This window comes from Desmodus rotundus, chromosome 9 (genome assembly GCF_022682495.2).
Source record: "Desmodus rotundus isolate HL8 chromosome 9, HLdesRot8A.1, whole genome shotgun sequence".
Taxonomy (NCBI): Eukaryota; Metazoa; Chordata; class Mammalia; order Chiroptera; family Phyllostomidae; genus Desmodus; species Desmodus rotundus.
Window position 1 is genome coordinate 92,923,819 of NC_071395.1, and position 25,656 is coordinate 92,949,474.

The following is a 25,656-nucleotide window of genomic DNA, read 5'->3' on the forward strand; positions in this document are numbered from 1 at the left end:
ACCTCCAGAAGCCACAGGAGTGGGCCTCCGCTCCCAACAGGGTTCTCAGCTCCGCTCCAAAACCGCGGCCAGGAGCTCTGCAGTGTGCAGAGAGCCTTCCCACCCCGGCAATGAGAGTCTCCCCGCAACTGTCCCTGCGGGACAGACCTCACCACCTGGCCCTGAGTAAGTCAGTATTATATTATAAAAATCTCTAAATAACTCACATGAACTCCCCCCTTCCATCCCACCCGTGGGCATGTTCCAAAGACGTCAGATAACAACGGACGCAGCTCCTGCGGCCAAACGCACTTCTAAGACCATTGTGTTTTTGCCTTGTCGCGGCCCCAGATGTAGGTGGAAGACAGAGGCTCTCCGGTACTGCACACATGTGCACACACGCACACACACACATCCCACCCTTTAAAATACCTTCCTGTGTTTCTTGGTGGTGCAGGCCACCCACAGAGGCTAATACTGGATTAACACGGTCCTGGGGCTGGGGTGGGGGGAGGGACGTGGGAGTCATCCGTCAGTCCAGTTCTCCACAGTCCCCATTCCTGAATGATACTGCAGGGAAGCTTCCCGGGATAAGGAGAAGCTCTGAGAGTAGAGAAACTCGCTGGCAGCATTCAGGTGCGGAGAGGGCGGCTTCCTCTCGCACACTGCGGGGAGGCCGCGCTCCCTCGGGAAGGGGGCGGTGGGCCCCCGCTCTCGGACCTGAGACTGTGAGAGCTGATTGTAGACACTGAAGTGGGTGTTTCCCGGGGGCTGGGAGCTCTGAGCCGAGATGGCAGGCAGCCGAGGCATCATCGTGGTGGCGGTGAAGTGCGTGGGGAAGGACTGGTAAGGCACAGTCTCCATGGTCTGCACGCTGTAGCTCGTGTACGGGGAGACCGACGTCCACATGTTACAGCTCAGGGGGGGTGGGGGCAAGTCGTCCACCCCAGACACCCCAGCAATCTCAGGCCCGGAACCTGAGTACATACAGGCTTCTCTTGGGGTCACCTCACTGCAGTAGGAGGGGCTCAGCATCTGTTGGTCGTAGGGAGGGGGGGACCGGAAATAATGATCCTCCCCCACTGCAGAGGGAGCTTCCAGATAGGAGCGCTTGCAGGGTAAGTCCAGGTGGCGGGCACTGTCTGCTGGAAGACAAAGAAACCGTCAGGAAGAGCCTTTCCCACCAGCCCCGGGATCAGAGCACCCTGCCGGCCGGATGCCAGGACAGCCTACCTTTGTCATTCGGGCCCGCCCTTGCCCCGCGTGTTGCTGCGGCACTCCCCAAACCATCTTAATCAGCTACAGCTTCTACAAGGTGGCAGCAGCCAAGAAATGGTAAGATTATGGACCTTGCTCACAGGCCACAGGGGACACTGCATCATCGGACACTGAGTAATGTGTTTGTCCAGGAGGCACACGGCTTTGATCCTTTGCCTTGACTCTTGGGGACGGGAAGAGGCCTTGGTGTGTGCTGGCATTCTTACACGAGGCCCGCTTCTGGCCCGGGAAAGTAGAGACAATTTCCAGACCAAACCAAGCCCAGAGGCCACATCTGTCTGAATTAGCCGGAAAATGAAAGCCACAAAGTTTCTGCCTCTAGCCGCCGCTCCCAGGAAGGCCGAAGCCAGCCAAAGCTACTTGTAGGCACATTCCTATTGCTTTTAGAAGAAGTGACCCCTTCACATGTTCAAAGAAGTCCCATCAAATTGTTAATCACAGATTCCAATATAACACTGTTTACAAAATTAAGAAATGGAGCTGATAATAAGTAAAAGGTGACTTGTACTTTTGAGCCTAAGCTAATAGTCTGTTTGGGGAAAGAGAGCAGCCGATGCCCCAAACCATGTACGTTCGTCTTTCCATGGCCCCACCCGCGAGGGCTGGACTACCCAGAACAGCACGTCCCTTACCCCCACCCCAGCCCCGGGATCCAGGGATATCCTAGGCCCTGGGACTTGGGCAGCAGCTCACTCAGCAGACTTAAGGACACTTGTCCAGTGGCTTATCTTGGCTCACCCCTCTCTGTCTTCTCTAGGGGTTCACCCTGGGAGCTTCACGCACACAGCACACGGTGGCCTGGGGGAGTGGCCAGGTTTGGGGGCCTGCACTTACCTCTGCCCCGTTGGGAGGCATCTTCCCTGATAGGGAGGAACTTGCACCTCCCTCTCTCTTACCCAGCCCTCTCAATCATCCCTCACTCATCCCCCCTCTCCATCTTCTCTCCAAAGTCCTCCTTTCTCTCAAGAACACTAAGCTCTTGAACTTGGAAAGTGGCCCAGTCACTCTAGGTCAGGAGTGAGCAAACTTTTTCTGTAAAGGCCCAGATAGTAAATATTTTAGGCTTTGTGGGCCATATGGAATCCGTCACAACTACATTAGGTCTCTGAATAAAGCTGTTTCTCTCAAGGTCATTTCATTGTAATGTTGATGAGGGAAAACACAGTTCTGGGCCAGGGCCACCATCTGTGTGGAGTTCGCTCCTTCTCCCCACATCTACATGGGTTTTCTCTGGCAGTCGGTTTCCTCCCCCATCCCAAGATGAGTACGTAAGGTGAAGGGCGTGCCTACGTTGTCCCAGGCTGGGTATGTGTTGAGGGGGGAGGGGGGAGGGCGGAGGTAGGGGGGGTGGGGATGTGAGTGGCCCCGCGATGGAAGGGCATCCTGTCCAGGGCGGGTCCACCTTGCGCCCTGAGCTGCCGAGATAGGCTCTAACCACCCACCACTCTGAATTGGAATCAGTGGGTTGGAAAATCACTATCTTACCTTCGTAAATTAATCTTTCTTAAATGTATGTATAGTTTAATTTATTTCAAAGTCTAACATTGAAGTGTTTGGGGTCTTCATTTAGAAGGTTGGTGATGCTTTTGTGGCCAGAAATATGCTGCAGGAAGTTAACTCTTGCTTACATCAGCTAGCCTGTGGTAGCACTGGTTTCACCACACCTAGTGTGGCCTGAAGGCGCAGACGCTGTTGATGGCCCGAGAGGACTTCCTCTGCTCGGCTAGGCTGTCGTCACAGGAAAGCAGCCGTAGACAACAGGTAAATAAATATGTACGGCTGTGTTTCAATGTCTTTTTTTTGTGAATATTAAAATTTGTATTTTACATCATGTTCACATATCATGAAATAGTCTTTTGATTTTTCTTCAACTATTTAAAAACGTAAAAAAAATTTTGTATAGCTGACAGGCCAAAACAAATTTATCCACGGGCCACAGTTTGCCAACTCCGGTCTAGACCATTAGTTCTAATGCGATTGGTTCAGGGGATACTCAGAGCTCTGCCGGGCTGGTCCCTGGGAGCTGGGCTGAGAGAATATTCTGGATTGTAAGCAAAGTCCCCAAATTCCCAGGAGAGTATCAGACCCCGTGAAGTCTTCCTGTGGAATAACATCCCTATTTTGTAGGTGAGGAAACCAAGACCCGGCACCAGAACACCGACGCCCAGTCCCACACCCAGGGTGCCTCTCCTTCCTGGAGAAGCCGGATCGGCTGGGACAGCGCTTCTGCCAGCCCCCCTGCCCACAGCAGCGCGTCCCCACTCTCAGGAAGCCTTCACAGATGCTGGTGTGACAAGTGGGAGCCTGTCATTGTGTCTCTAGCTTATCCCTGTTTTAGGACTGAGGTTGCTTTGGCAAATGACGCTGGACTGTGACACCTCAGCCTCCTCCTGTGCTCTGGGGCAGAGCCCACCCCATGAGGGGCTCCCAGCACTGGCTGCGAAGCTGCCCCTGAGTTGTGTGCGGTGGGATATAGGGCCTGGGGACACACAGGCCACAGGCTGTCTGTGAGGGTTCTGAAGGCTGCACTAAAATCAAGGCCCAGCATCCCTGCCCTGAGCCTGGCCGTGGTCCCTGTCCTTCAGGCTTTTTCTCCCGGGCCACACCAGTAACCAGGTGTGTGTGCATATACACACACACACATGGGTGTGTGATCAAGCATGCTCCCATGAGCAGTGGGGAGTGTCTGTGAGGAGAGCTGCACCCTTCCCCCGACCCTCTAGCGCCTCTAGACCAGGAGAGAGCTACCTCGTCTTTTCAGGCAGTGATAGAAGAGGCTGGAGTCCCTCTGGGCCGGGAAGGTGTTGAGGGGGAGGTCCTGTGGCTCAGCCGCGGCGAACTGCATGTGGGCGCCGTTCTCATACTGGTAGTGCTGGAGCGCCTGATGGGGGCCATGCAGGGGGCTGACGTCGGGCTTGGCTGAGAGCTGAGTGGAGACGAGCCTCTGCCTCATGATGCTTTTGGAGATCACGGGGTACTCTTTGCTGGAGCAGCGGCGGGGACAGGCGGAGGGACAGGGGGAAGGTGCTGTGAGGGTTACGAACTCCAGGCACATGAACCCAGTCTGCCCACCCCGCCCTGGCCGGGAAGCCCACCTCTGCAGCCGGGCCACACGCAGGTCACTGTCGTCACTGCCCCGGAATCCCTTGGCGAAAGGGTTGTTCTCAATTTTCAGCTGTGTGATCTGTCAGGAGAGGACCCACAGCAGAGTTGCTGGCGTGGAGGGCCGGGCTGGCCTCTGGCCCTCATCCCCCGCCCCAGGCACGGTCAGAACGCATGGCAGGGGCCAGGAAGGCGCATGCCCAAGCCCTGGGCCGGCCAGGAGTCTTGCTGGGTCCTCCATGGCCTCACCATTGACATCTTGCCACTGGCTCTTATCCACCCTCCTTGCTGCAGACCCTCCAAGTCCGCCTTGGGCTCTCCCCGTGCTCCTGGCCTCAGTCCCGCATCATCCTCTCCTGGGAGCCTGTAACAGCTTCCTGGCCACATCACCCCTGTCCAGCGCAACTGCCACATCAGGTTCTGAGTGACCATTCTAAATGCAGATCTGACTCTGTCCCTCTCTGCCTATAAAACCCACCATAGCCTATGGTCCTTCCACGGTGACCCCTGTCCACCTTGCCTGTCCCTGTGTGCATGATGTGAAAAGCACCGGGAAAGGGTAGTGTGGCAAAGGCAGAGGCCACGGAGAGGTGGGCAGGGGAGGGCAAGCAGCAGAGGCAGCTGGGACACCCCGGGCCTTCTGACCACAGCTTGGGAAGGGCCTGCAGTTGGTTCAGCCCCCCTGCTCCCACACAGCTGACAGTGCACAGGGTCCCCTCCTCATTTACCGCCACCCCCATCTCTCTGCAGGCCCAGAATGTAATCCTTAAATCCCACCAGGGAGAGAGATTGGAGACCAAGGGACCTAGCACTCAAGCCAATGGGGAAAGCTCCAGGCCCCAGAGTTTACTGTTGCCAACTTCATCCAGCCCCCCAAACAGAGGCCATAACTACTCTGCACCAGAGGTGGAGGAGTCTGGTCCCCCTTCCTGCCCCCTATGTGATGTCTCACTGCTCTGAGGGACGTGGCAAGTTCTGAGGTCCCTGCGCTGTGCCTACTTCTGCCTCGCTGCCTCCAGTGCTTCCTCTCTGTAATGTCAGTAGAAATGCCGCATGGTGTCCGGGGGCTGGGGGAGGCTGTGGGGACTGCAGCTGTACCTTGTGATTCTGGTAGGAGGTCACAGAGATGAAGGAAGTCTCTGGGAACACGTGGGTGCAGAAGGCTGTGTTTTTGGAGCCAAAAGCATTGTTCTCATCAGCCTTCACGATGTGCAGCCGTGGCTGGTACTTGTGCATGGAGTTGAGGATGATCTGGAAGAGAAGGGTCTCATTCTGAGCTCCAGGTCTGCTGCCCTCCGTGCCTGGGCCTCTTTCAGCTGGCCCCGGACTGGCTCTCATCTCACAAAAGCCCAGGCTGCAGGGCCAGGCTGCAGGGTCTGAGCCCAGAAAGGTCCTGAAGTTCCCACCTGCAGAGCCAGGCCCTTGGGGCCGCCACCCAGCCCCTGGGGCCCTATTTAGCCTATCTGCTGCAGCAGCTCCCAGGATCCCCCTGAGGTGACAGGCTGCTGCCCTGGGGCCGTGGAGAACTTAGTTCAAAGTCCCCTATGAGGGGGAATTCTGAGTCACAGGCAGAAGGCCAGGGTGCGCTGACTCACTGCGGGACCTCAGACAAGTCACTGGACGGAGCTCCGAGCCTCAGTGTAGTTGTAAAAGAGGATCGTGATACATAACTTCCCTCCCTCAGGTTCTCCCCTCCAGGTGGACTCTTCCCCTGGCTTCTCAGCTTTTCTCCTGCCTCTTCTCCCCCCCACCACCCTGCTCACCCCCTCCCTACTGCTCACACGTGGCCTGTCCTCCCTGGAAATGCCCCATGTGGGGGCTCAGCCCCCTCCTCACAGTTGTTAGCAAAAAAAGCAGCTCCCCGGCCCAGGAGCCTGTGGAATGGGGGGAGGGGAGCTGAGAAAAACGCTGCTCGCTGACCTCTGTCATCTAGTCATTCCTTTGTTTGCTTATTCTCCGCTGGCAGAGGTCTGCTGAGGGTGCTGGGAGACTCAGCTGCATCCTGACCCGGAGGGAAGCTCCCTCCAGGGCTAGAGTTCAAGGTACCAAGGCAGGAGGTGAGCCAAGTTCCTAAAGTAATGCCAGAGAAGGCTGGGGGCCCTGGGCACCCACAGGCCCTTGAGGATGCTTGGGGCTCAGGAGGTGGGTCACCGGGATTGCTAAGGCCCGGGGAGGAGCCAGGGGCGTGGCCCTGGAGCCCTGGGAGTAACACACAGTAGTGGCTGCTCTGGACCTGCCTCGTTCAGCTGTGCCCCACGGTAGCGGCTGCATCAGGTGCCATTAAAATGTATTTTTTATCGTTGACATTTGCCAGACGCACTCCCCATTGGAGGCAGGACCAGGAATTTGGGGCATTTTATCAGCACTGCCGCTTTTGTTAACCCTTTGGCTCCTGTCCTGGCTGCCGGGCTGGGCTGGCCCTGCTGGCTCCTACCCTCCCATGTTCTGGGGGAGCAGGCCTGGGGCTGAAACTCGGTGAAAGATTTAACCTCTGAGTGACCAGAGTGCCGAGAGAAGGGCCAGAGCCAGCCTCTTCCATGGAAAGCCTGCACAGAAGCCTTGGTCCAGGAAGGCTCTGCCCTCACCACACCCTGGGCCAGGGGCAGCCCAGAGTGCAGGCTCAGCTGAAGAGGGTGGGGGCTCGCAGCTGGGCTGTGGGCTCTGGCCTTCCTGGGTCCTTTGGTTTGGCTGAGTAGCTCCGTCCAGTAGGAACTGGCTTTTCTGCCTTCTGCACTGGCCACTACCCCTTAGCCCTCAATGACAAACCTGCGGACCCTCTTGGGGCAAGTACCCAGCGTCCCAAACCAGGTCCTGCAGCTGCAGCTGGAGAGCCACTGCCCAAGGGTGGGGACCAGACAAGAAACTCAGAGTGAGACTGAAGGATACAAGTCCTGCGGGGTCAGGGGACTCAATGGATGTCCCTCTCCAAGAGGCTGGGAAAGGTCCCCTGGGCAGAGGAGCTAGATCTTGGGAAATCCCTCCCAGTCCCTGCAGGTTACTCTGTCACCCCTGCTCTGTCCTCCCAAGCTGCAGGAGCTAACGAAGGACCTAAGTGCCCAGAAGACCTAGTCTAGATGCCTCCAGGAATCCCCAGATTCCCACCTTGGCATCTTTGTGCATGCAGTTCCCTCTGCTGTTTTACCTTCCTTTTCCACTCTCCCTCATCCATTCTCCCTCATCTTCTAGGCCTATCAACTCTTCCAGGAAGCCTTCCCAGATTACTAGGGCCTGCTCCAAACTCCCAGTTCTGAAACTTCTGGTGTATAATCTGCTTGGCTATGGTGCTGCTTCCTAGTTACTTCTTATTTCTTCTTGTCCCTTCAATTAAACCATAAACTCCTCAAGGAGAGGGACCATATCTCTCATCCCTGTGGTAACTCCAGGCCCCTTTTCCCAAATCAGGAACTGGTGAGTGCACAGCAGGGACAGAGGAATGGCGAGACCTGGGCAAGGGCCACCAACTCTCTATCCACTCCTCTCTCATCTCTCTTTGCTCACCAGAGGCAAGACAACCTAGGACATTTTTCAGGTCAAAAATAGTGATGAAGCGTGTGCACAGACATCTTTCTGGGAGCGCTCACATGCTCCTCCGCACACGGGACTAGCCCCCAGACACCCTGGCTCTCCTAGGGAGGGACCTCCGGGGAGAACACGAACCATGGGCAGACGGAATCCAAAGAGATGCCACAGGCAACTGCACAGTGAGGCTAGGCCATCCCTTAGGGACACCTTAGGGCCAATGGCAGCCCCTACCCTGCTCTTCTGCCACCTGGGCAGTTACAGTCTGTAAGAGTCCAGCCAGAGCCCCGGACACTGTCAACTCTTTTTGCACTCACAGTCACCCACCTCCAGGTCCAGTCACTAGTGACCAAGTCCTATGACTCCCTCTACAAAACAAAAGCCTCCACAGTCCCACTGTGCAGCCCCAGTTCAGACCCCATGGTCTCTCCCTGGGTTTCGGGACAGCCTCCTCTCCATCTCCAGATGCTTCCTCTCCAGGTCCCCTGGGGCACAGCTGGTCAGGACTGTCCCCTGTAATAACCCTGAGGTTCATCCAGGAAGACCGCAGGCTGCTGGAGGGCAGGGCCCTTTGCATTCCTGCTCTTGCTTCCCATGCCCCCCCCACCACTCCTGCCAGCACTTAGGGCTCAATAAATGTCTTCCAGTCATAATGCCACCTTTGACGGCCCCCTCTTGCCCCTTGGGATAAGGGCCGAACTTCTTAGCCCATCAGACAAAGTCCTTGGTTGTCAAACATACCTTTCAGGGAAGGGAACCAGACAGGCTGGTGGGAAACCTGGGAAGAGGGACACCGCCAGACCTGCAGGGGCAGGTAGGAGCCGTTAGGGGGGCACAATCCCAGCCGCAGAGAAGTGAAGAAGAGCCTAGAAGCGTCTATGGATCTCTGCTCACCAGCTGTAAGGCTTCAGCAAAGCTCTTCCCCTCTATAAAGTGAGGCCTTCAACTAAGTGGTCCCAAACACCCTGACTCTGACAGCCTGGCACCTGGACAGGTGTCTGGAAGGAAGCCCCACCCATGGCACCAACACAAATATAAACTAGAGCCTCAGCCCCATCAGCCCGAGAGAAAGGGAAACCAGCTCAGCAACTCACACACCTGGCTTTACTCGGAAGTCCCTCCGGCATCACATTAAACGCCTTTGCCAGAGTCTCACATTTGTATTTGTTGCAGAGGATACGGGGCCAAATGGGCCAGCCACGTCAACGAACCCCACTCCACGGCTGGCCTCGTCATCATCGCTGTTTCATAGAAATGGGCTTCATCATGTTCTGGCTCCAATTCAGAAGCCTGTTACATTTTAACAACTGCGATAGCGCCAAACATCCATCTCCTCAGGAGATCCCCAACGCATGCTTGGCCAGCGGGGCCCACATTTATCTGCGTTACACACGCAGAACCTTAGGGCACGGAGAGGCAGACCTGGGAGGTCACTCTAGTCCAAGCCCCCAATTTTACAAACGAGGAACAGGAGGCCTGGGGTGGGAGTGCAACTTGCCCAAGGACACACAGCTGGTGGGAGACAGAACCCTGAGGAGATTCCAGATGGCCTCTGAGAAAGTACACGCTGCTCCCAACAGCCAGCTCGGCAACTGCCGATGACCTCCGGGCAACACGGTAGGAACTGCGCACATCCACTTACAGACGAATTCGTTTTTCAATTGACCCACGCAGTTCAAAGAGTATTGTTCAAGGGTCATCTCCAAGGTTGGGAATCACTTCCAGGGCAGCAACCCACGGGCCCAGAAACATTCCAGCGCTCCCTGAACACACCCTGCGAGCCCGGCCCTGCACTGAGTGTCCAACATACACCTTCACAGCACCCAGTGCAGCAGGTGTCATTATTAACCCCATTGTCACGGGCAAGGGACTGAGGCTCGGAGCTGAAGGAATTGCCCAGCCTCAGGCCATCTGAGGGAGGCAGAGCCAGGACTGGCACTAATTTCCGAGCCTGAGCTCTTATCTGTATGCAGCTGGTGAGTGTGGGGCCTGGCGTGGAGGTGTGAGGATGCCCATGCCTCCCAAAACTGCCGGCAAGGGTGTGGCACATTGTCAGGGCTCAGCAAATAGGGGAGAAAAAGAGGAAAAGAGGGAGATCTATAGCTCTGGGTCCCTACTGGCATGTTAACAAGAGCAGTTTTGGGGGGACATCAGCCCCTGGTGGAAAAGTGCCTTCCTGTCTAAATACCATCCCCTCCCACGGTCCGCTCACTCCCCGCTGACCAGCGCCCACTTTTTGCCAGCACACCCAGACACAGGGACATCAGGGTGATTACCCCTGAAACTCATAGAGTAGTATTCACCGGGGTTAGCCCAATAAATTTCATTAAAATAAATTAAATAAACACCTCATGGTTTCCTATCTAGTGGGAAGGCACACGAATCAAGCAAAAATAAGTGGTGAGAAAACACAGTGTAAGAAAGACTGCATTTATAATCATAACAAGATGAAATACCAAACGAGAAAGGTGTAGGACTTTAGGAAGGAAACTTGAGTACACTTCTGGAGGAACAAAAGCTGACTTCAGCAAAGGGAAAGGCATTCCTCCCCATCTCCCTAAGTAAATGTATCATTTATAGCAGTCCTAACAAAAATGACAGGGAAAGGGGGAGGGCGAGGGGGCCACAGGGGCCGGATGTACAACAGAAGGGGTGTGCTCCCTTGGGCGGCGGGCACGCAGTGGAGGTGCAGAGGTGGCATCACAAAGCTGTGCACTGGAACCTCATACAATGTCACTCACCAGCATTAGCCCCATAAATATAAATAAAATAAAAGTAAGCTTCATTCGCCACACTGCAAGCTTATTCTAGAGTTCACATGAAAAAAAATACGCGAGTCTGGCCCAGAAAACTACAAAAGAGGAGCAACAGGGGAGAACAGCCAGGTCTGCCAGGCACGAAACCCTTTCACGAAGCCTCGGCCGTTAAGGCGCTGGCACACGAACAGACGCAGATTCGCCCAGGATTTAGCCTCCTGCAACTCAGCCTCCCGAACCGGGAGGAAAGCGCACTCGTCCACTGTTGGTATTGGGACAGCTGGATGGCTCTCTAGAAAACAATAAAAGAGTTGGGTTCACACCTCATATCAAATGATGCCAGAATAAATTCCAAAAGAATCAATGGTTTTGATTTAAAAATAAATCCATAAAACACTAAAAGAAAGCAGAAGAAAATGCCCTTATAAGTAAGGACTGGATAAGGGCTTTCAATCACTCAAAATGCAGAATCTGTAAGGAAAAGACCAATCCACTCGATAAAAAACCTCTGTGTAGGAATACCGCAACAGGCAAAATCCAAAGACAAACGACAGACTGCGAAACGTACGTGCGACTCCTACCACAGCCAGGAGCTAAAACTTCCTAATTTATAAACGCTCCTAGAATTGATACGGGACCGAACACGTAAGAGAAAAATGAGCCAAGGATAAGGACGGCAGCTCACAAAAGAGGAAATACATATTAAAAAGATGCCTCACCTCACTCATAATAAAAACAGACAAATTAAAACTAAAACTGATATCCACATTTCACCCATCACAGTGGCAGAAAGCCAACCCGTTTCTCTCCCACCGTGCTGGGGAGGCTCCGGCGTCGGCAGGAATATCCATCAGGGTAACTCCAGCGGAGGGCAGAATTACAAATGACTAATCCAAATACCCTTTGCACGGGCACATTGCCGCACAGATATTCTTGGCCACAAGTATACAATGCCCTGCGCACCAGCTTAATCAAAAGAGCAAAAATATAGTAAGATGCCGAAGTCCTCCCATCGTCTGTGCAGTTTATGGAACAAACACACGATGAAATTCTACACAGCTGTGGGGAAAGGGATGCGGATGCTCTATGTGAATGGACTGATCTCCATGATATACTGGGCTGACCAAGCAAGGTACCAAAAAGTGTTTGTGGTATGGTACCGTTTGTGTCTAAAAGAAGGGACTTGAGATTCTGTATCTGGCTTGTGTCTGCAAAAATAAATGCCTTTTGAAGAATTAGTGACACGGGTGACTTGTGGCTGGGATTGAAGAAACGCGCGGGAGGTGGGGAACCCGTGGGGGAGACATCTCACTGTAGGCATGTTTATTTATTATTGGTTCATTTTTAAACCAGGGGGATGTATTTTATATTCAAAAACAAATCTGACAACAAAGTATAAACCTGCAACTGTGGGAAGTACTGGGACGAAAAGGTACATGAAGCTCTGACAACCTGTAATGGGGACCCTGACCTGTGTCCCCAAAGAGGTGGCATGGAGCCTGGGTCCCAAGCTCAGGAGCAACTAAGGAGGTGAAGGGGAGGAAGTGGCACATAGAGGGCGCTGTGCACATGTTCATCTGTGGCCAAGCAACTGCCGCCCACACCCCCAGCCCAGGATGAGCTCAATCTCTGGAACAGACTCGAAAATCAAATTCGTATCGGAAATCATAAACTGACCTTCCTCCTCACGGATCTGGGAGTCTTAAGACAAGAAAAGTAAGACCTATGTCCTGCTGTCCTGCTGTAGCACGCAGGCCCTACCGCAGTAGGGCCCGCCTCCACGTCCCGGAGCACCTCCCCCTTCCACCCCGCACACAGCGACACAGCCAGCAGAGACGCCAAAGTGGGGCTGAATTGGAGCTGTACAGAGGCGTCTCAGTCCCATCCTAGCCCCCTGATCCTTTCTGCCCCCGCTGCCTGCCCGCCCTTGGCCTTGGGCTTTGCTCCCAGCACCCATGGGTCATACCCTGGCCCTACCCCTCAAGAACAGAGGTCCTTCCCAGACTCACAGCAAAAACTCACAAGGTGTTTTCTAGTCAGAGCCCAGTCCTGTCTGTTCGGAACATGTGGCCATGTGGGCTGAGGGGTCCCTATTCCAGAGCCCCTGCCTTCCATGTAGGACAGGCGGCCAGGCCCAGCCCTCACCCGAACCCCACACCCTTCTCCTGGGGGAAGGCTGCCAATGAGAGGTGACTGCTCTGTCGAGCCCCTGAGATGCTATGAGGAAAGCCCAGAGTCCATCTGGCCAGACAAAGTTACTTGAGGTTTGGAAGCTCCTGGGGAAAATGGAGAATTTGGAGGTGAGTTATGCAGAAGGAAGGGCTTGTTAGGGGTCAGTTTACAGTGTGAGATGGCCCTGTCCCAGGCTCCTGCACTGCGGAGCCGGGAAGGGAGACCTGGAGCACTCACCACTCCCATGGGCACTGGCCCAGGAGCCGAGAGCCACCGTCCAAATGGGCCACAGTGCCCTGCTACGTCTAGGAAGTTAGCCTGTCTGCACAGCTCCTGCCTCCTTGCCAAAGGCTGCTCCCTCTCCAGTGGGGCTCCGAACGGTGGAAGCCCTGGGCACAGAAAGACGCATGGGGATGCTGAAAGAGTGCTAGGCCTGACATCTGCCTGAGCACTGCCCCCCGACCCCCCACAGAGGGTTACAACCAATAAGCTGCGCACTCTCGGGAAATGTGGGGATGATGGAGCAGGGAGGTACCCTGCATCCCAACCCTCTAGAGAGGAAGCTGGGTTAGTATGGGAAATATCCCTATTGCCAAGGGGAGGTAAGCCCCAGGCAGGCACGGCAACTGTAGCCAGGGGCTCCCCCGACATCACTAGCCCACCGAGCAGCACCACTGGCCCAGACCCCAGACTACATGCAGGCTTAGTGCAACCCCCTGTGGACCCCAGTAGAGTCGCCAAAGAGGCAACCCAGGCTGGGAAAACCTACTGCTGGGCTACCAAGGCAGGTCTCTCTCCCACTCCAAAAAAGCCCAGCTTCCCAGCCACCTGACTCTTTCCCCTGCCACTTTCTGCAGAGCCAGGGAGGTGGAGGAGTCCTTCGAGGCATCCCTGCAACTGGGGACCGCCACGGTAAGCTGTGCACCCAGAATTCTCACCAGAGCTCTGATCCCTGGGTCCTCTGGCCACTCACCCAAAGGTTCAGCTCATGCCAAGCTCTGTGCTCAGCCCAGGGGGCCATCCCTGGGGTGTGTGGGGGCAGTTGTGGGCAGACACATGCCTGTCAGCTAGGTTCCCTGCCTCCACCGCAGCTTGGGCAGGCAGGGCACCTGAGAGGTGCTGGCTGGGCACAGAGTCTCAGCCAGGATGGTCCCCAGGAAGACCTGGAAGGCGCCTCTACCCTCAGTCACAAGGACCTGTGCTCAGGAGTTTGGCTGGCCCTCCCACTGGACTGGTGGCTTGTCTCTGCCCCTATGACAGGCTGGGGTTGCCAAGCACATGCCACCGTGCCCATCTGCATATCTCTGCCACACACCCAACAGCGCCTGCCAGCCCTGCCTGGGAGAAACCTGTGCTGCTTGAAGAACAGATAAGTAGTCAGTCAGGAGTTATATTAACTAAATATTCTCCTAGATGATTGTTTATAGTTCACCGACACAGAAGAGAACTGAGCAGGCTCCGGGAAGAGCAGAACTAAGAGCTGCTTGCTAGTTACATACAAGCCCATCAGAAATGCAGCACTGGTGGCATTTTCCACGGGGAGCTGTGATTCGCAGAATTGTGATTTGCACGCAGATCCCCAGAAATAGAGCTGAGGCCCAAAACAGGCACGTACTCACCTGCACCCCTCCCCCAGCACCACGCACGCCCTGAGCACGAAGTGTGCAGCCCGGGGACTGCATCTGGGAGCCTCTATGCACCCGTGCCCCCCACCCCCACCCCACACTTCCAGGGGAACCATGGGTAGCGGAGACGGGTACAGCTGTGCCCTGGCAGATAATACCAGGTCCCCAGGCTTCAATTGGCCCCACATACTTGAGCTAAAAATTTCCACATAAAAAGCTTTTGTGGGCCTGCCAGGGCCAGATGGCGAAAGAATAAGCTTCAGCAGCCTGGATCAGCCTCACCACGACTCTTTCTCAAGAAAGTTGACTTGTCTCACGCCCCAGCAAGGCCAAGTCTGGGGAAACCAGGGCTGAGAGGTGTCACCCATCATCATGGTCACAGTTGGCATTTATTCAGAGCCTCCTATGTGCGAGGTGCTCCGTGCATATTCTCCCATTTAATTCTCACAACCGTGATAAAAGCACATACGGTCATCTTCATTTTCTAGACAAGGAAAGGGAGGCTCCAAAAGGCTGAGAAACTTGCCCCAAGTCACCCAGCCAGTAAGCATTAAGGGGAGGGTGGTACAGCTGTGGGCCTGGGACCTTGTGCTCCTGCCACAGACTGGCCTGGCAGGTGCCAAAGCCTGGAGCTGGATCCCCAGACTGGATTCTCCAGAGCCCAACGCACCCATCCATCTGCAGTGCACCCCTGGACTGGCCCTCAAGGCCTGTTCTTACGTGGCCGAAGGGGTCCAGGTGGTTGTTCGTCAGCTTCAGCTTCTGGAAGGAGACCAGCTGCCGCATCCAGTGGGCCCCAGTGGCAGGAGAATCCGGGTGGACGTAGAGCCGTCCTGGCATGGCGGGCTCCGCCTTCCCCGCCACCATCCTGCCAACACAGCAATCGGGCCAGAGCGGTTGGTCCCCTGGGGTCTGGGAAGCCCAGAGCCCCTGTCCCTTCTCTGAGAGCAAATCCCCACCGACCTGAAGGGGAAAAATACCTGCCGGTCCTATCACACTGGCAATTTAGGACTTGGGGCCTAGCACTGAGGGGCAAAAGAGAGTGAAGGAAAAAGGGGGGGTCACAGAGAAAAGTCGTTGTCCACTGGAAAGAATGGGGCGAACCACAAATGTCCTGTGGGGACATGCAGGCAGCACTGCTTTGCATGTTACGTAGATGATTTTAAAATGTTGTAAATGATCTTCCTTGGAGGGAGCTTCTCAGGGGGCCTAGACACCTTACAGATTTCTTGCCCCCCAAACGATGCTTGCCCCAGAGAAATCAACAGGTAGCTGCCCCTCAGCCAGAGCCTGCCTGGAGTACTGACCCAGCCCAGGGAGAAGAAATGGAAATGTGGCCTTTGGCAGGACCTGGCGACCCCAACCGCCCAGTCTCTGCTGGCCCCACGAACCTCCCTCCATGGAGCCCCATCCCTGGCTGCTGACCCATTCAGTCCCTCTCTCTCATTGAGTGCTATCCTGGGCCCTGGGGACAGGCCATTGGAGAGGTAGCTTCAGGAAATGGAGCCCAGTGTTTATTGTCCCAGCCCTAGTTTGGTTTTGCCCTTCCACCCACCTGTTTCCCCCAGCCTCTTGCCAAAGGTCCCACCAGCCACCCCCCCAGCAGCGGCCCCCTACTCTGGCCAGTGGACACCCTCTGCAGCCAGACAAAGAGGCAGTAAGCAGGAAACAGGAGAGAGACGCCACAGAGCAGGCAGCTAGATGCCCCCAGCCCCCCACCCCTGCAAAGAAATGGCTCCTGTCCCCCTTCCCAGGCATCAGGGCCACAGCCTAAATCCGCCCAGGTTGGTGTTCATCTGTCACCCCACAGCATGGCCACCAACCCAGTGTGTCCACAGCTGTTAGGGGAGCAGAGACCCTTGAAACCCACCAAGCACTGCAGCCCATTTTCCACCCCAGGCATTTGCCAACTCCGCAGCCTCTGCAGGCTGGTTCCCCAGGCTGCGGGCCTGGACAGCCACTCGGACTCTCTGGTGAGTCCCTGCAGCAAACGTCAGGTGGCCGTGGGTGTGGCAAATGGCAAGGGCAGCGGAAGGAAGGCAGGGGACATGAGGGCCCCAGGTTCTTACCATTTATTGTCACAGAACTTGTAGCGGTGGTCATCCGCAGGGACGATGTCAATCAGCAGGATATACTTGGTCTTGGGGTTCATGCCTGTGACTTTGACCTTGTAGCTGGGGAACATCCTCCTGGGGGAAGCCAAAGGGTGAGGTGGAGGCAAGGACAGAGCACCAGCAGGGATGGCACAGCGGGGGTGAGGGGGCAGACGGCCCTCAGGGGCAGGGGCACGGCCCCTACAGCAACAGGTCTCGGCCTCAGTGAGAACCTTGTGTGACACGTCCCTCTCCGGCCTCAGCCTCCCCTCCACAAGGAAAAGGAGGCACTAGCCTCTCTCTGAGCCCCTGCAGCTGTCAGTCGGTGTGTCTAGGAGGAGGGTTTACATGGTTTCCCAAACTGAATCCCCCTCCCCGGCCCCACCCCCTAAGATTTAGGCCTAGTGACTTCCAGCAGCTAAAGCTTAGAGACCCTGGTCAGGATCCTGAGAGATGATTTCAAGACCAAGCTGTCCACCTGTTTCCCTCCTGTCCTTCACCAGTCCCTGGACAGCTAACGTTCTGGGATGCCACTATAGGGAACCAGAGCAGAAGACCTGAAAGTCCCTGTCAGCCACTTCCGTAATCAATGAGTCATCTCCTCTGGGTCATGTCTCTGTGGGAACCCTTACACCGACGTGCAGGGGAACAGGAGAGTGCTGCTAGGAATCTTTGGATTCCTTCAGAGGGCTTAGCAGAGGTGTGTGTCCCTGGGGACGCCTGGACGGGCCTGCCCACGCTACCGGGCTCCAGGGGAAGTCCGACCAAGATGCTCCTGGAGCAGAGCATGGATTCTAGGACCACTGCGCCCAGACTCACAGCCGGCCCCACCACGGACAGCTGGGGGGCCGAGGGCAGCTCGCTTGGCTCTCTCTGTGCCCTGGTTTCCCTATCTCTGAAACGCAGAGATTACCTCGTATCTCATGGGTTGCTGTGTGGATTAAATGAACCCATGTGGGACTGTGAGCACTGACCCACTGCACTCCTCTCCCCACAAGCCAGCGGGATGACCTACCTCTATGAAAATGGGTTCACTAAAAGACAGAAAGTTTTCCAGTCCCTGCGGTCCATGCTGAGACTGCCCGGGACCCTGAGGCTCAGCCAGTATTCCAGAGAAGAGCTTCGCAACCGCTCAGCACGTCGTTCGCACATTCAACAGCAAGTACACACACCTGGCGGGCACTGCTCCCTCCCCTGCTCACCGGGTCCCTGGCCCTGGATTCCCCAGAGTGGCAGACAGAACTTTCTCACTATCGTCCGCACCGCCCCCTCCCTCCGAGATGATCTCCCACAAAAGTGGCCCCCCAGAGAGAGACACGGAGGGCCTCCAGAACTGAGCCCCCTGAGCCCGGACAGTGGCCTGCCGCCGCCGGCCCCCTGCAGGACAGCCACCTTCTTGTCAGCTGAGACACAGTACAGGGACCCTCGAGAGAAGCTGTCCCAGACACCTCAATCAGATGATGGGAGTCCCCGTTTTGTCAACAGGGGTACCCACTTACCTGGACAGGACAAGGCTTCCATAAGGGATCAAGACTTCCATAAGCTGGCCGACCCTACAGCAAGCCCCGGGCAGGACCCTGAGTCGGAGGGGGGCCGGGGGAGGGGTTCCAGTCCAGGCCCCGGCCCAGCCCCGTCTGTCGCCCACGCTCTGGCTGGAGGGAAGGCCAGGCAGCACCGCAGCGGCTGGGATTTGGGAGGTTGTGACCACGTGCGTGCACAAGTGCCTGGGATTGAGTGTGCGAGGTGGAGCGCGCATGCGGGCTTGCGTGCGTGCGGGAGGGAGGAGGGCAGCGCTAGCTGCAAGTCTAGGGACTTATAAACCGCGTGGAAGAATTTGTCTCAGATGTCAATTGAAAGCATTTTCAAATGTCCACCCCACCCCCTCTCCGGGAACGGGGGAAGTGAGAGGGTTCAGGAACCCAATCCTGCCTCCTGCTCGCCAGCCCCCCGCCTGGCCTGGGGGCACAGCTGGAGCCTGCACCACCCTCGTTCCCGGCCCAGCCTCTCCCCTGGTGGGCCTAAAGCTGCAGAGGGAAGGCGGCAGCTGCCTCACCTCCCCCTCCCTGGGGGAGGGCCAAGAATCCTGTCCTTTCCAGGCCACCATTTTGTAGCTGCCACAGACACGGCCACAAAATGGGGCTCTGCCTGGTCCCGGGGCCCTGACCTTGGCCTGCTTGTCCCGTAATCACTCCGGGTGGCAGCAGCAGAGGGCAGACACGGCTTCCCGCCAGGCCAGTGTCCACAAAGGGCCAGAAGGCCACTTCAATGGTCTTCACAAGCTCGGCCGGCCACGAGGGGATGAGGGGTCCTGTCCTCCTCCCTCTGGTTCATCCCAGCGGCTCGGAGGCCTGGCCGACGCTGAGCGCCTTTCGGAAGGCCAGTGAAGAGCCAGTGCTGAGCCCTCCGAGGCGCGGGGCTGATGGCCTGGGACTTGGCTTCTCCTAGAAACTGGCCGTAGACGGAGTCCTGACGGATCCCAGTGTCAGGGAGGTTTGGGGGGAGGTGGGCAGGGGAGGAAGGTATCACCTAGCCTTCGGTTCCACTGGGCAGCAGCCCTCAGAAACAGGGAGGGAGGTGGGGTATCTGGGCTGCATGGGGCGTTCAGAAGTCCTCAAAAGGCTCCTCCGGGACTCAGTGAGCGCCACTGCCTCCGTGGGAACAGCTCCGGCCCTGACTGCCTCCGGGCTTTGGAGCACACGCTCCGCGGGGACCCCGGGCACAATCATTCCCCCTCTAGGGGGCTCCGGAGGACGAAAGGTGGGGAAAGGCCGAGTGCCGCGGCGAAACGCGCGCTCCACCCACCCCGTAGGCTCCAGAACAGGCTGGAGGGGGAGCCCTCAGCAGGTGGGCGTGGCTGAGCCACCGAGGCGACGCCGGCTTGGGGCGCTCTGGCCTCGTCCAGGCGCACCCTGCATTGCAAAGGTCCTCGCTTCTGCAACAGACGAAATGGTGGAGTGAGGTGCATATTGCTTCTGTGATTTAGGACAGGCATGAAATGTACCTATAGGAAACCAGCACCTGTGAACTGAATGCTTTAGTGGGAGGAGGGCGGGACAAGCAGGGAGGTGATGACCCTGAGCATCCCGCATCCCACGCGGCCCCACCACGCGGGCGCTACATGGAAGGTCCCCGCTGGCCTGTCCCGCACACCTGGAGGGCGCGCCAGCGCCCAGCCCCTCGGGCCATCTCTGCATCCTCCATCCTCTCCCCCGGCTCCTCCGCACCCCTTCCAAGCGCCCCTGGCACACTCTCCGCGCTCCCCTCGTTTTCTGCCCCCGCCCTGGGTTCCGGGACGCCCAGGCAGACGGGCGCTCCCCGGCACACGCGGAAACGGCACCGCCGGGGGGATAAACAAGCCGCCCGCCCCGCCGGCCTGGGGAAGAGATGAAAGCCCGGGGCTCCTCCTCTGATCAAGAAACAGGCTCTGAAAGGGCGCGGGGCTGGGGCCTTTATCTACTTCATCCTCGGAAATGGTTTTAGAATGAACTGCTAACATAAGCTTCCTTGGACGGGGCGCGGAGAAACGGTTTCGGGGCATTTTGATTTTGGCAACAAATCCGTAAATGCAGACTCGCTGCTGAGCGGGAACAGGACAGTTACAGCTGGGCTCAGAGAGACGCCAATTCCAGGCGCTGACCGGCTCGCTCCCCGCCAGTCCCGCGAGGGGGCAGGGAACAGCGGCCCTAAGGGACCCACCAGATTCCTCACCTAGCGGGGTCCCCAAGCCCCAAACCCACCGCAGCTCCGACTTCCTGGGTGGCGGTGGGCGGGGGGACGGGGAGCCCAGGAACCGCTATACGTGCTTTCCCTTAAATGTAGGCGCAAAACCAAATTGAAAGGGTGAGAAGTCTGGACAGAGGTTGGGGGGAGGGGACGGGTGGGGGGCGACTAGGAGAGTGCTGGGGGCTGGTAATGTTCTGTTTCTTTATCTGGGTGTGTGTTCGCTCTGTGAAAGTCTATAGAGCTGTACAATTAAGAATTGTTCACTTTTCTGCAGGAATGTTCCACTTCAATAAAATTGGCGTTAAAAATTTTATATATATATTAATACACACACACAGACACACACACATACCCCGGAGCCCAGAGTTTGAAAGGAACAGGCTGCAGGCAAAAGGTCGGGGGTCCACAGAAAACCCCACCTGCCTTTCTACCCCCACTGCCTGGGGGTCTCAGGAAGCATTCTGGATGTGTTGGGAAGAGGCCAGGGCCCGGCACCCACGGCTGAGTTGGGGGGGCTGTTGCGGGACCAAGCCTTTTGTAGCCAAATAATTTCTGAGAGCCATAACAGAGCTACGTAATTTATTTCCACTTTACACACACACACAGTTTTCAAATTCACTCAAAGCGTTTTTAAGACATGTTTTTCCCTGGTGGGGGGGGGGGTGGAGGCAGGGAGGGCAGGAGCCAGGGCGTGTGGAATGGATGCTGTTTTGGAAGGTCAGTTGTTTCTCTTAGATTTTTTTAAAAGACATTTCCTTCTGATAGACTTTTGCTTTCAGAAAATACTTTAAAAAGAGATCAAAGCACTCTCTCCCCAGCCCACTTTCCCAGTGTCTTCAACCCTTATTTCTCTTATCACCCACGCCACCGAGCTCTGACGCTCTGTATACAGAGTGAGGGCAATTGGCTTTGAAGCCCCGGATTAAGCCAGGCCAAATCCTTGCCTCAGAATAACAAACAATACAGGTTCAACAGGAGTTCTCATCGGTAGTTCATTTTTCAAACGCAAATTCACTGTCACTAACACAAGCAACATTGAACTCAACAGGCTATGAAGTCTGATAGTGGAGATTTATCTGGTGGCACAACCGTGACCTAGGAGTAGAGCAGTCAGACGCTTAGGAAATTTTCATTTGGGGGAGGTTTATATTTAAATTTTTGTGGAGCTCACTTTTATCTGTGTTTGGGAGAAAATGCGGCTTCTCATATGTGTCAAGCTTGGCAGGAATGGAAGGAGGCAGAGGAAGGGGTCTCCGCCCTACAGGCAGCAGCACAAACCTTCTGGGCACAGGGACCTGAGTGGGGCAGAGACTGGCTGCGGAGGGGTCTGGCCACGTCTTATACTGGACATCAGGGTCTCCTGAGCATCCAGAAACAGATGGATCATGTGGTGGTTTTATGCACCAGATGAAATTGTTTGAGAATTCAAACTCACTCCTTTGGCCTGCAGACCTTCCCGGGTTTCAGGCAAGAGGCTTGTGAGCCAAAGGGCTCAAACTGCCTTGAGAGCCTTCTGCTCCCTCTTCTCTGGGACCTGCCCTTCCATCAGCCAGGGCAGCGGTCATGCCCCTAGCCAGCTCTAGGGCAGGGCAGCAGCCCCAATTCAAAACACTGGCCCTGGAGTAGGCGATCAATGAAATGTCTCAGAGTCGGGGTTTTGTTCTGGCGGTGGGGTATCAGCGGCTTGGCTGCTATAGACCTGGTAATTGCCTAACTCGGCTTCTATCTTTAAGAGCCAAGTGCCTTCCCTTCTCTGGGGTGGGGTTTATGTCCAGCTGTAACAGTCTAGGAATCTGTGAGTCAAGGTTTAGGAGAAAGGACCAGGTCATTTACTGAGAGATGGAGGTGTCCCGGAAAGGGTGCTGGTAGAGACACGAAGGAGAGAACCAGGAGGGTTGAAGAGTCACAGCCCAAGCAAAGCAAGCTGTTTCCTGAGGCTGCCGGTGGGAGGGAGGCAATGAGGGAGGAGAGGATGGGAGCAGTGAAAGTAGTCTCTGAAGTCAGTGGGCAGCTATGCGGGAGGGAAAAGGGTCTGGGAGAACTGTGGGGGGAGGGGCTGAAGCTAGTGACTTCCTTAAGGACTTCACCTGGTGCAAGGAAAACTTTCTGCCAGGGAAATGAAGGATTGTGAGGAACCCACGACTGGCCAACATCATCATAACCATTTTTAAGTTATACCATCATTCTGTGAGACCCATCTCTAAGCCTCCACTAGGATCAGGCACAAAAGTCTGCCTGCAGCCAGTCCCCTCTGGAAGTGTGCGTGTTAGTGTGAGTGTGCGTTGGGGGAGGGAAGGAGGAGGACCCAAGCAGATGCAGGAAACCCCACTGAGAAAAGTCACAAATGCCTTTTGTTTAAAACGGCAGAGGCCAAGCTTGCCCAAAGAGTGCGCTGGCCATTTATTTTCTAGAGACAAGGTGATTTCCATGGCCTAAAAATGGAAGTTCTGGAGCTTTCTCTGTCTCCTTTCCTTCCATCCAACACAGCAGTTGCAAGAAATAAATCCCCCTTCTTCACACCTGTAATCCACTCAGCAATTTGCCATGCGCTGCTCACAGGGTCCCTGGTTTGAGTCTCCCAGTCACGCGGAAAGAAAGGGTGGCAGGGAGAGCTGCAGGCACCACCTCTGTCTCCCCAGCACCACTGAGCCACAGGAAGTTTAGCCCCTGGCCCAAGTGCAGGACGCTGGGGAAAGGGAGGGCTTGTGATACCCAGCCCCCCCACTGTCCTCAATGACCACCCCACGTGGCACCCTCTGGCAGGCTCCCCTAATGCACCCTCCTCTCCCACCCCCCAAAGGCAGCAAACTCAGGCCCTGACATCTAACTGCCCCCTCTCCTGACAGCGGCCCTGGGGGCCCTGGCCGCCTCCCTGACTTAGGCAAGAGGGCAGCCAAGTGCCCAGACCCCCACCCACCAGGAAACAAAGGAGACCTCCCGAGGCTGGCCAGTGAGCAGAGGGGAAGGACCACAGCACCCCTACACTGCAAGCCACCAGCTTTCCGTTTCTTTTGAATAGCCTAAGCAGTTCAACAGAGTTCTGTAAAAAGTAGGGAGAGAAATGCTGAATGGATGCCAGACGTTTCTCTTAACCATGATTAATATTATTAGCATTTGTTATATTCGTGTTACAGCTAGCATTTATTGTATGCTTACATGTGCAGGAGGTGTGCTAAGTGCTTTACATACAACTGCATGGAGAAGGACCTATTATTTTACAGCTGGAGATGAGGAGGGGGCAGAGACCCTTGCCTGAGGGCTGCGCAGATGGAAGTAGCTGAGCTGGAGCTGAAGCCCCTGCTGCCTGACTCCAGATCCCTGGCCCCTGATGCTTCACCATCTCAGTCCTCAGAAAACCCAGTGATGGGCCCACAGCCAGGCCAAAGGACAGTTTCACACCCAACCTGTCCCCCAAGGATCAAAATCGAGTGTGAGTATGTGAAGGGGGTGATGTGGGAGGGGGAGGGAGTGCGGGTAAGGGGGTTTCTGAACCTGAACTTTCCTGCTTCTCTTTCTGCAGTCTCCCTTCTTCACCTGACAACCATTCTCCTTGCTGTCTGGCTGCCCCACCCCAGACTCCCGGCGGCAGCCAATCTCTCCGTCTGCATCTTTCTCCTCTCACTCTCTCCTCCCGGTTCGCTCCCACAGACACCAGCACATTTTAAAGATGTTTCCACTTTATAAATCATCCCTCTCTGGCAGCCACCCGAGAGCTGCTCCCCAAACAACGCACACACAGGGCCCGACGGTGCCTTCCCTTTGACAGGAGGAGGGGGCTGGCAGCAGAAAGGGCACCGCTGGGACCAGAGAGTTGAGGTTCCCACTGCCGCCAAACGTTATGGAAATAGGAAAACATGGCCCTGTCCCCTTCCTCCATTTGTTGAGGGGCATGTCCAGGTCCCCAGTCAATGTAATCCTGAGAAACCCCACAGATCTCCAAAAGGAGGGGGTCAAAGCAGCCCCCCCAGGGGGCCAAAACTGCCCTAGCAGGGACCCCCAGCATCGAGATTTTTATTTGCATTCATTTACATAGTGCTGCCCCTCTCCTCCCTCCTTCCCAGCGCCCCTGGCGGGGCGGCCTCCTGCAGGTTTCCGAGACCCAGTCTGAAGTCCTGGCTAGAGGCTAAGGCCAGAGCTGTGGAGGGAACTCCGGTTGCTCCCCTACCAGGCTGGAGACCACAGAGGAGTGCTAAGGGTGCCCCTGGGGATCTCCACAGCTCCCACCCATCTCTCCCACTCAGAGCACATCTCCCAGAGCTGACCTGCCCGCCTTGGTGATGATCATCTCCGTGCCCGCCTCGTGGAACTTCTTCCAGAGCTCTTTCTCGTGCAGGCCCACCTTGATGTTCTCGATGGTCTAGGGATGGGAGGGAGGGGAATTGTGTCGGCCTGGCCCACAGCCCCAGCGGCCCCAGCGGAGCCCTCACAACAGAGAACACAGGCCCAAGGAACTATGCAGAAACACTGCCAGTCCCAGCAGCCCACGCCCCAAGATTTCGTTTCACGAAATTATTCCGTATCATGGATGAATTTTCAAAGCTTGTGATCGGTAGCTGAAGCCCCTCCTTTGGAGCTGCACCTGCAGACAGGCCGGCAGAGGATGCCCAAACTGCCCGTGCCAGGACAGATGACCCACTCGCACACAAACATAAACATTCCACGTGCGGACATCGCCACAGGCTGGCAGCAGACGCGCAGACCCAGAAGGGCCACCTCCTCGGCCAGACGCGGGCACCCGCAGACCCGCACAGGCAGAAGGTGTGCGTGCCCAGACGCCTTCCGTTCATTGCCATCATCAGGTTATCACCGTGACCTTCCCAGTGAAGTCCCCATGGCCTCCGGGCCCCGCAGCGGCTCCCGCACACACTGGGCCCGTGGGGGCCGTTCTCCCCGCTCAGTCCCAGGCGTTGACCCCCGGCATCTCAGGTCTCGGGAACTGGACACTCAGCCTGGGCTCCCTCCCCTCCCCCACCTATCCCAGAGTAGCCCAGGGGAATCCTTGCGGAGGAGGGAAGAAAGGCAGAGAGAGCGAGCCCCTGCTGGGGGGGGGGGGACCATCAACAGGCACGCTGTCCAGGACGCAGCCAGGCCCCCCAGGAAGCGAGCCCTGCCCGCAGTGGGGCGGCCTGACACACACCGGGCGGCCGTGCAGACAGACCACCGCCTGCCCTCTACCCGACGGCGGCATGTACCTACCTGCTCCGCTGTGGCAGAGGTAGCGGCGTCTGCCCCGGGACCGGGGGGACTGCCCAGCGCAGCTCCGCTGAGGCCCGGCGCAGCCAGCGTGGGCTCGGGGGCGCTGGTGGCGCTGGTGGCGTTGGCCTCACCGAGCGCTGGGCCCGGGGCCCGGAAGGCCTCCTCGCTCTCTGACAGGCCCTTATCCTGCAGCATCTCCTGTGGGCACAGCAC

The 25,656-nt window shown here is 56.5% G+C and overlaps 1 protein-coding gene across 2 annotated transcripts; it reads right to left on the reverse strand.

Moving 5' to 3' along the window:
* On the reverse strand, positions 1-25,656 carry TBX4 (T-box transcription factor 4). Of its 2 annotated transcripts, none has more exons than XM_053911543.1 (8): positions 25,444-25,656; positions 24,510-24,604; positions 16,501-16,620; positions 15,152-15,299; positions 5,458-5,610; positions 4,353-4,441; positions 4,006-4,241; positions 1-1,121 (listed from the first exon to the last, which is right to left on the reverse strand). In XM_053911543.1, the coding sequence occupies exons 1-8, from the start codon at positions 25,636-25,638 to the stop codon at positions 505-507; spliced, it is 1,653 nt and encodes a 550-aa protein (XP_053767518.1). In that variant the 5' UTR covers positions 25,639-25,656; the 3' UTR covers positions 1-504. The 2 variants fall into 2 exon arrangements, with proteins under 2 accessions (XP_053767518.1, XP_053767517.1); XM_053911542.1 differs by having other exon boundaries at positions 1-1,124.

Coding starts and splice junctions, on each gene's coding strand:
- TBX4 (XM_053911542.1), bottom strand. CDS start 25,638: ATGCTGCAGGATAAGGGCCTGTCAGAGAGCGAGGAGGCCTTCCGGGCC. Junction 5,611..15,151: donor ACCTGGACCCCTTCGGCCAC/GTAAGAACAGGC, acceptor CTTCTCTTCCAG/ATCATCCTCAACTCCATGCA. Junction 4,442..5,457: donor CCTCCTACCAGAATCACAAG/GTACAGCTGCAG, acceptor CTCTCCTGACAG/ATCACACAGCTGAAAATTGA.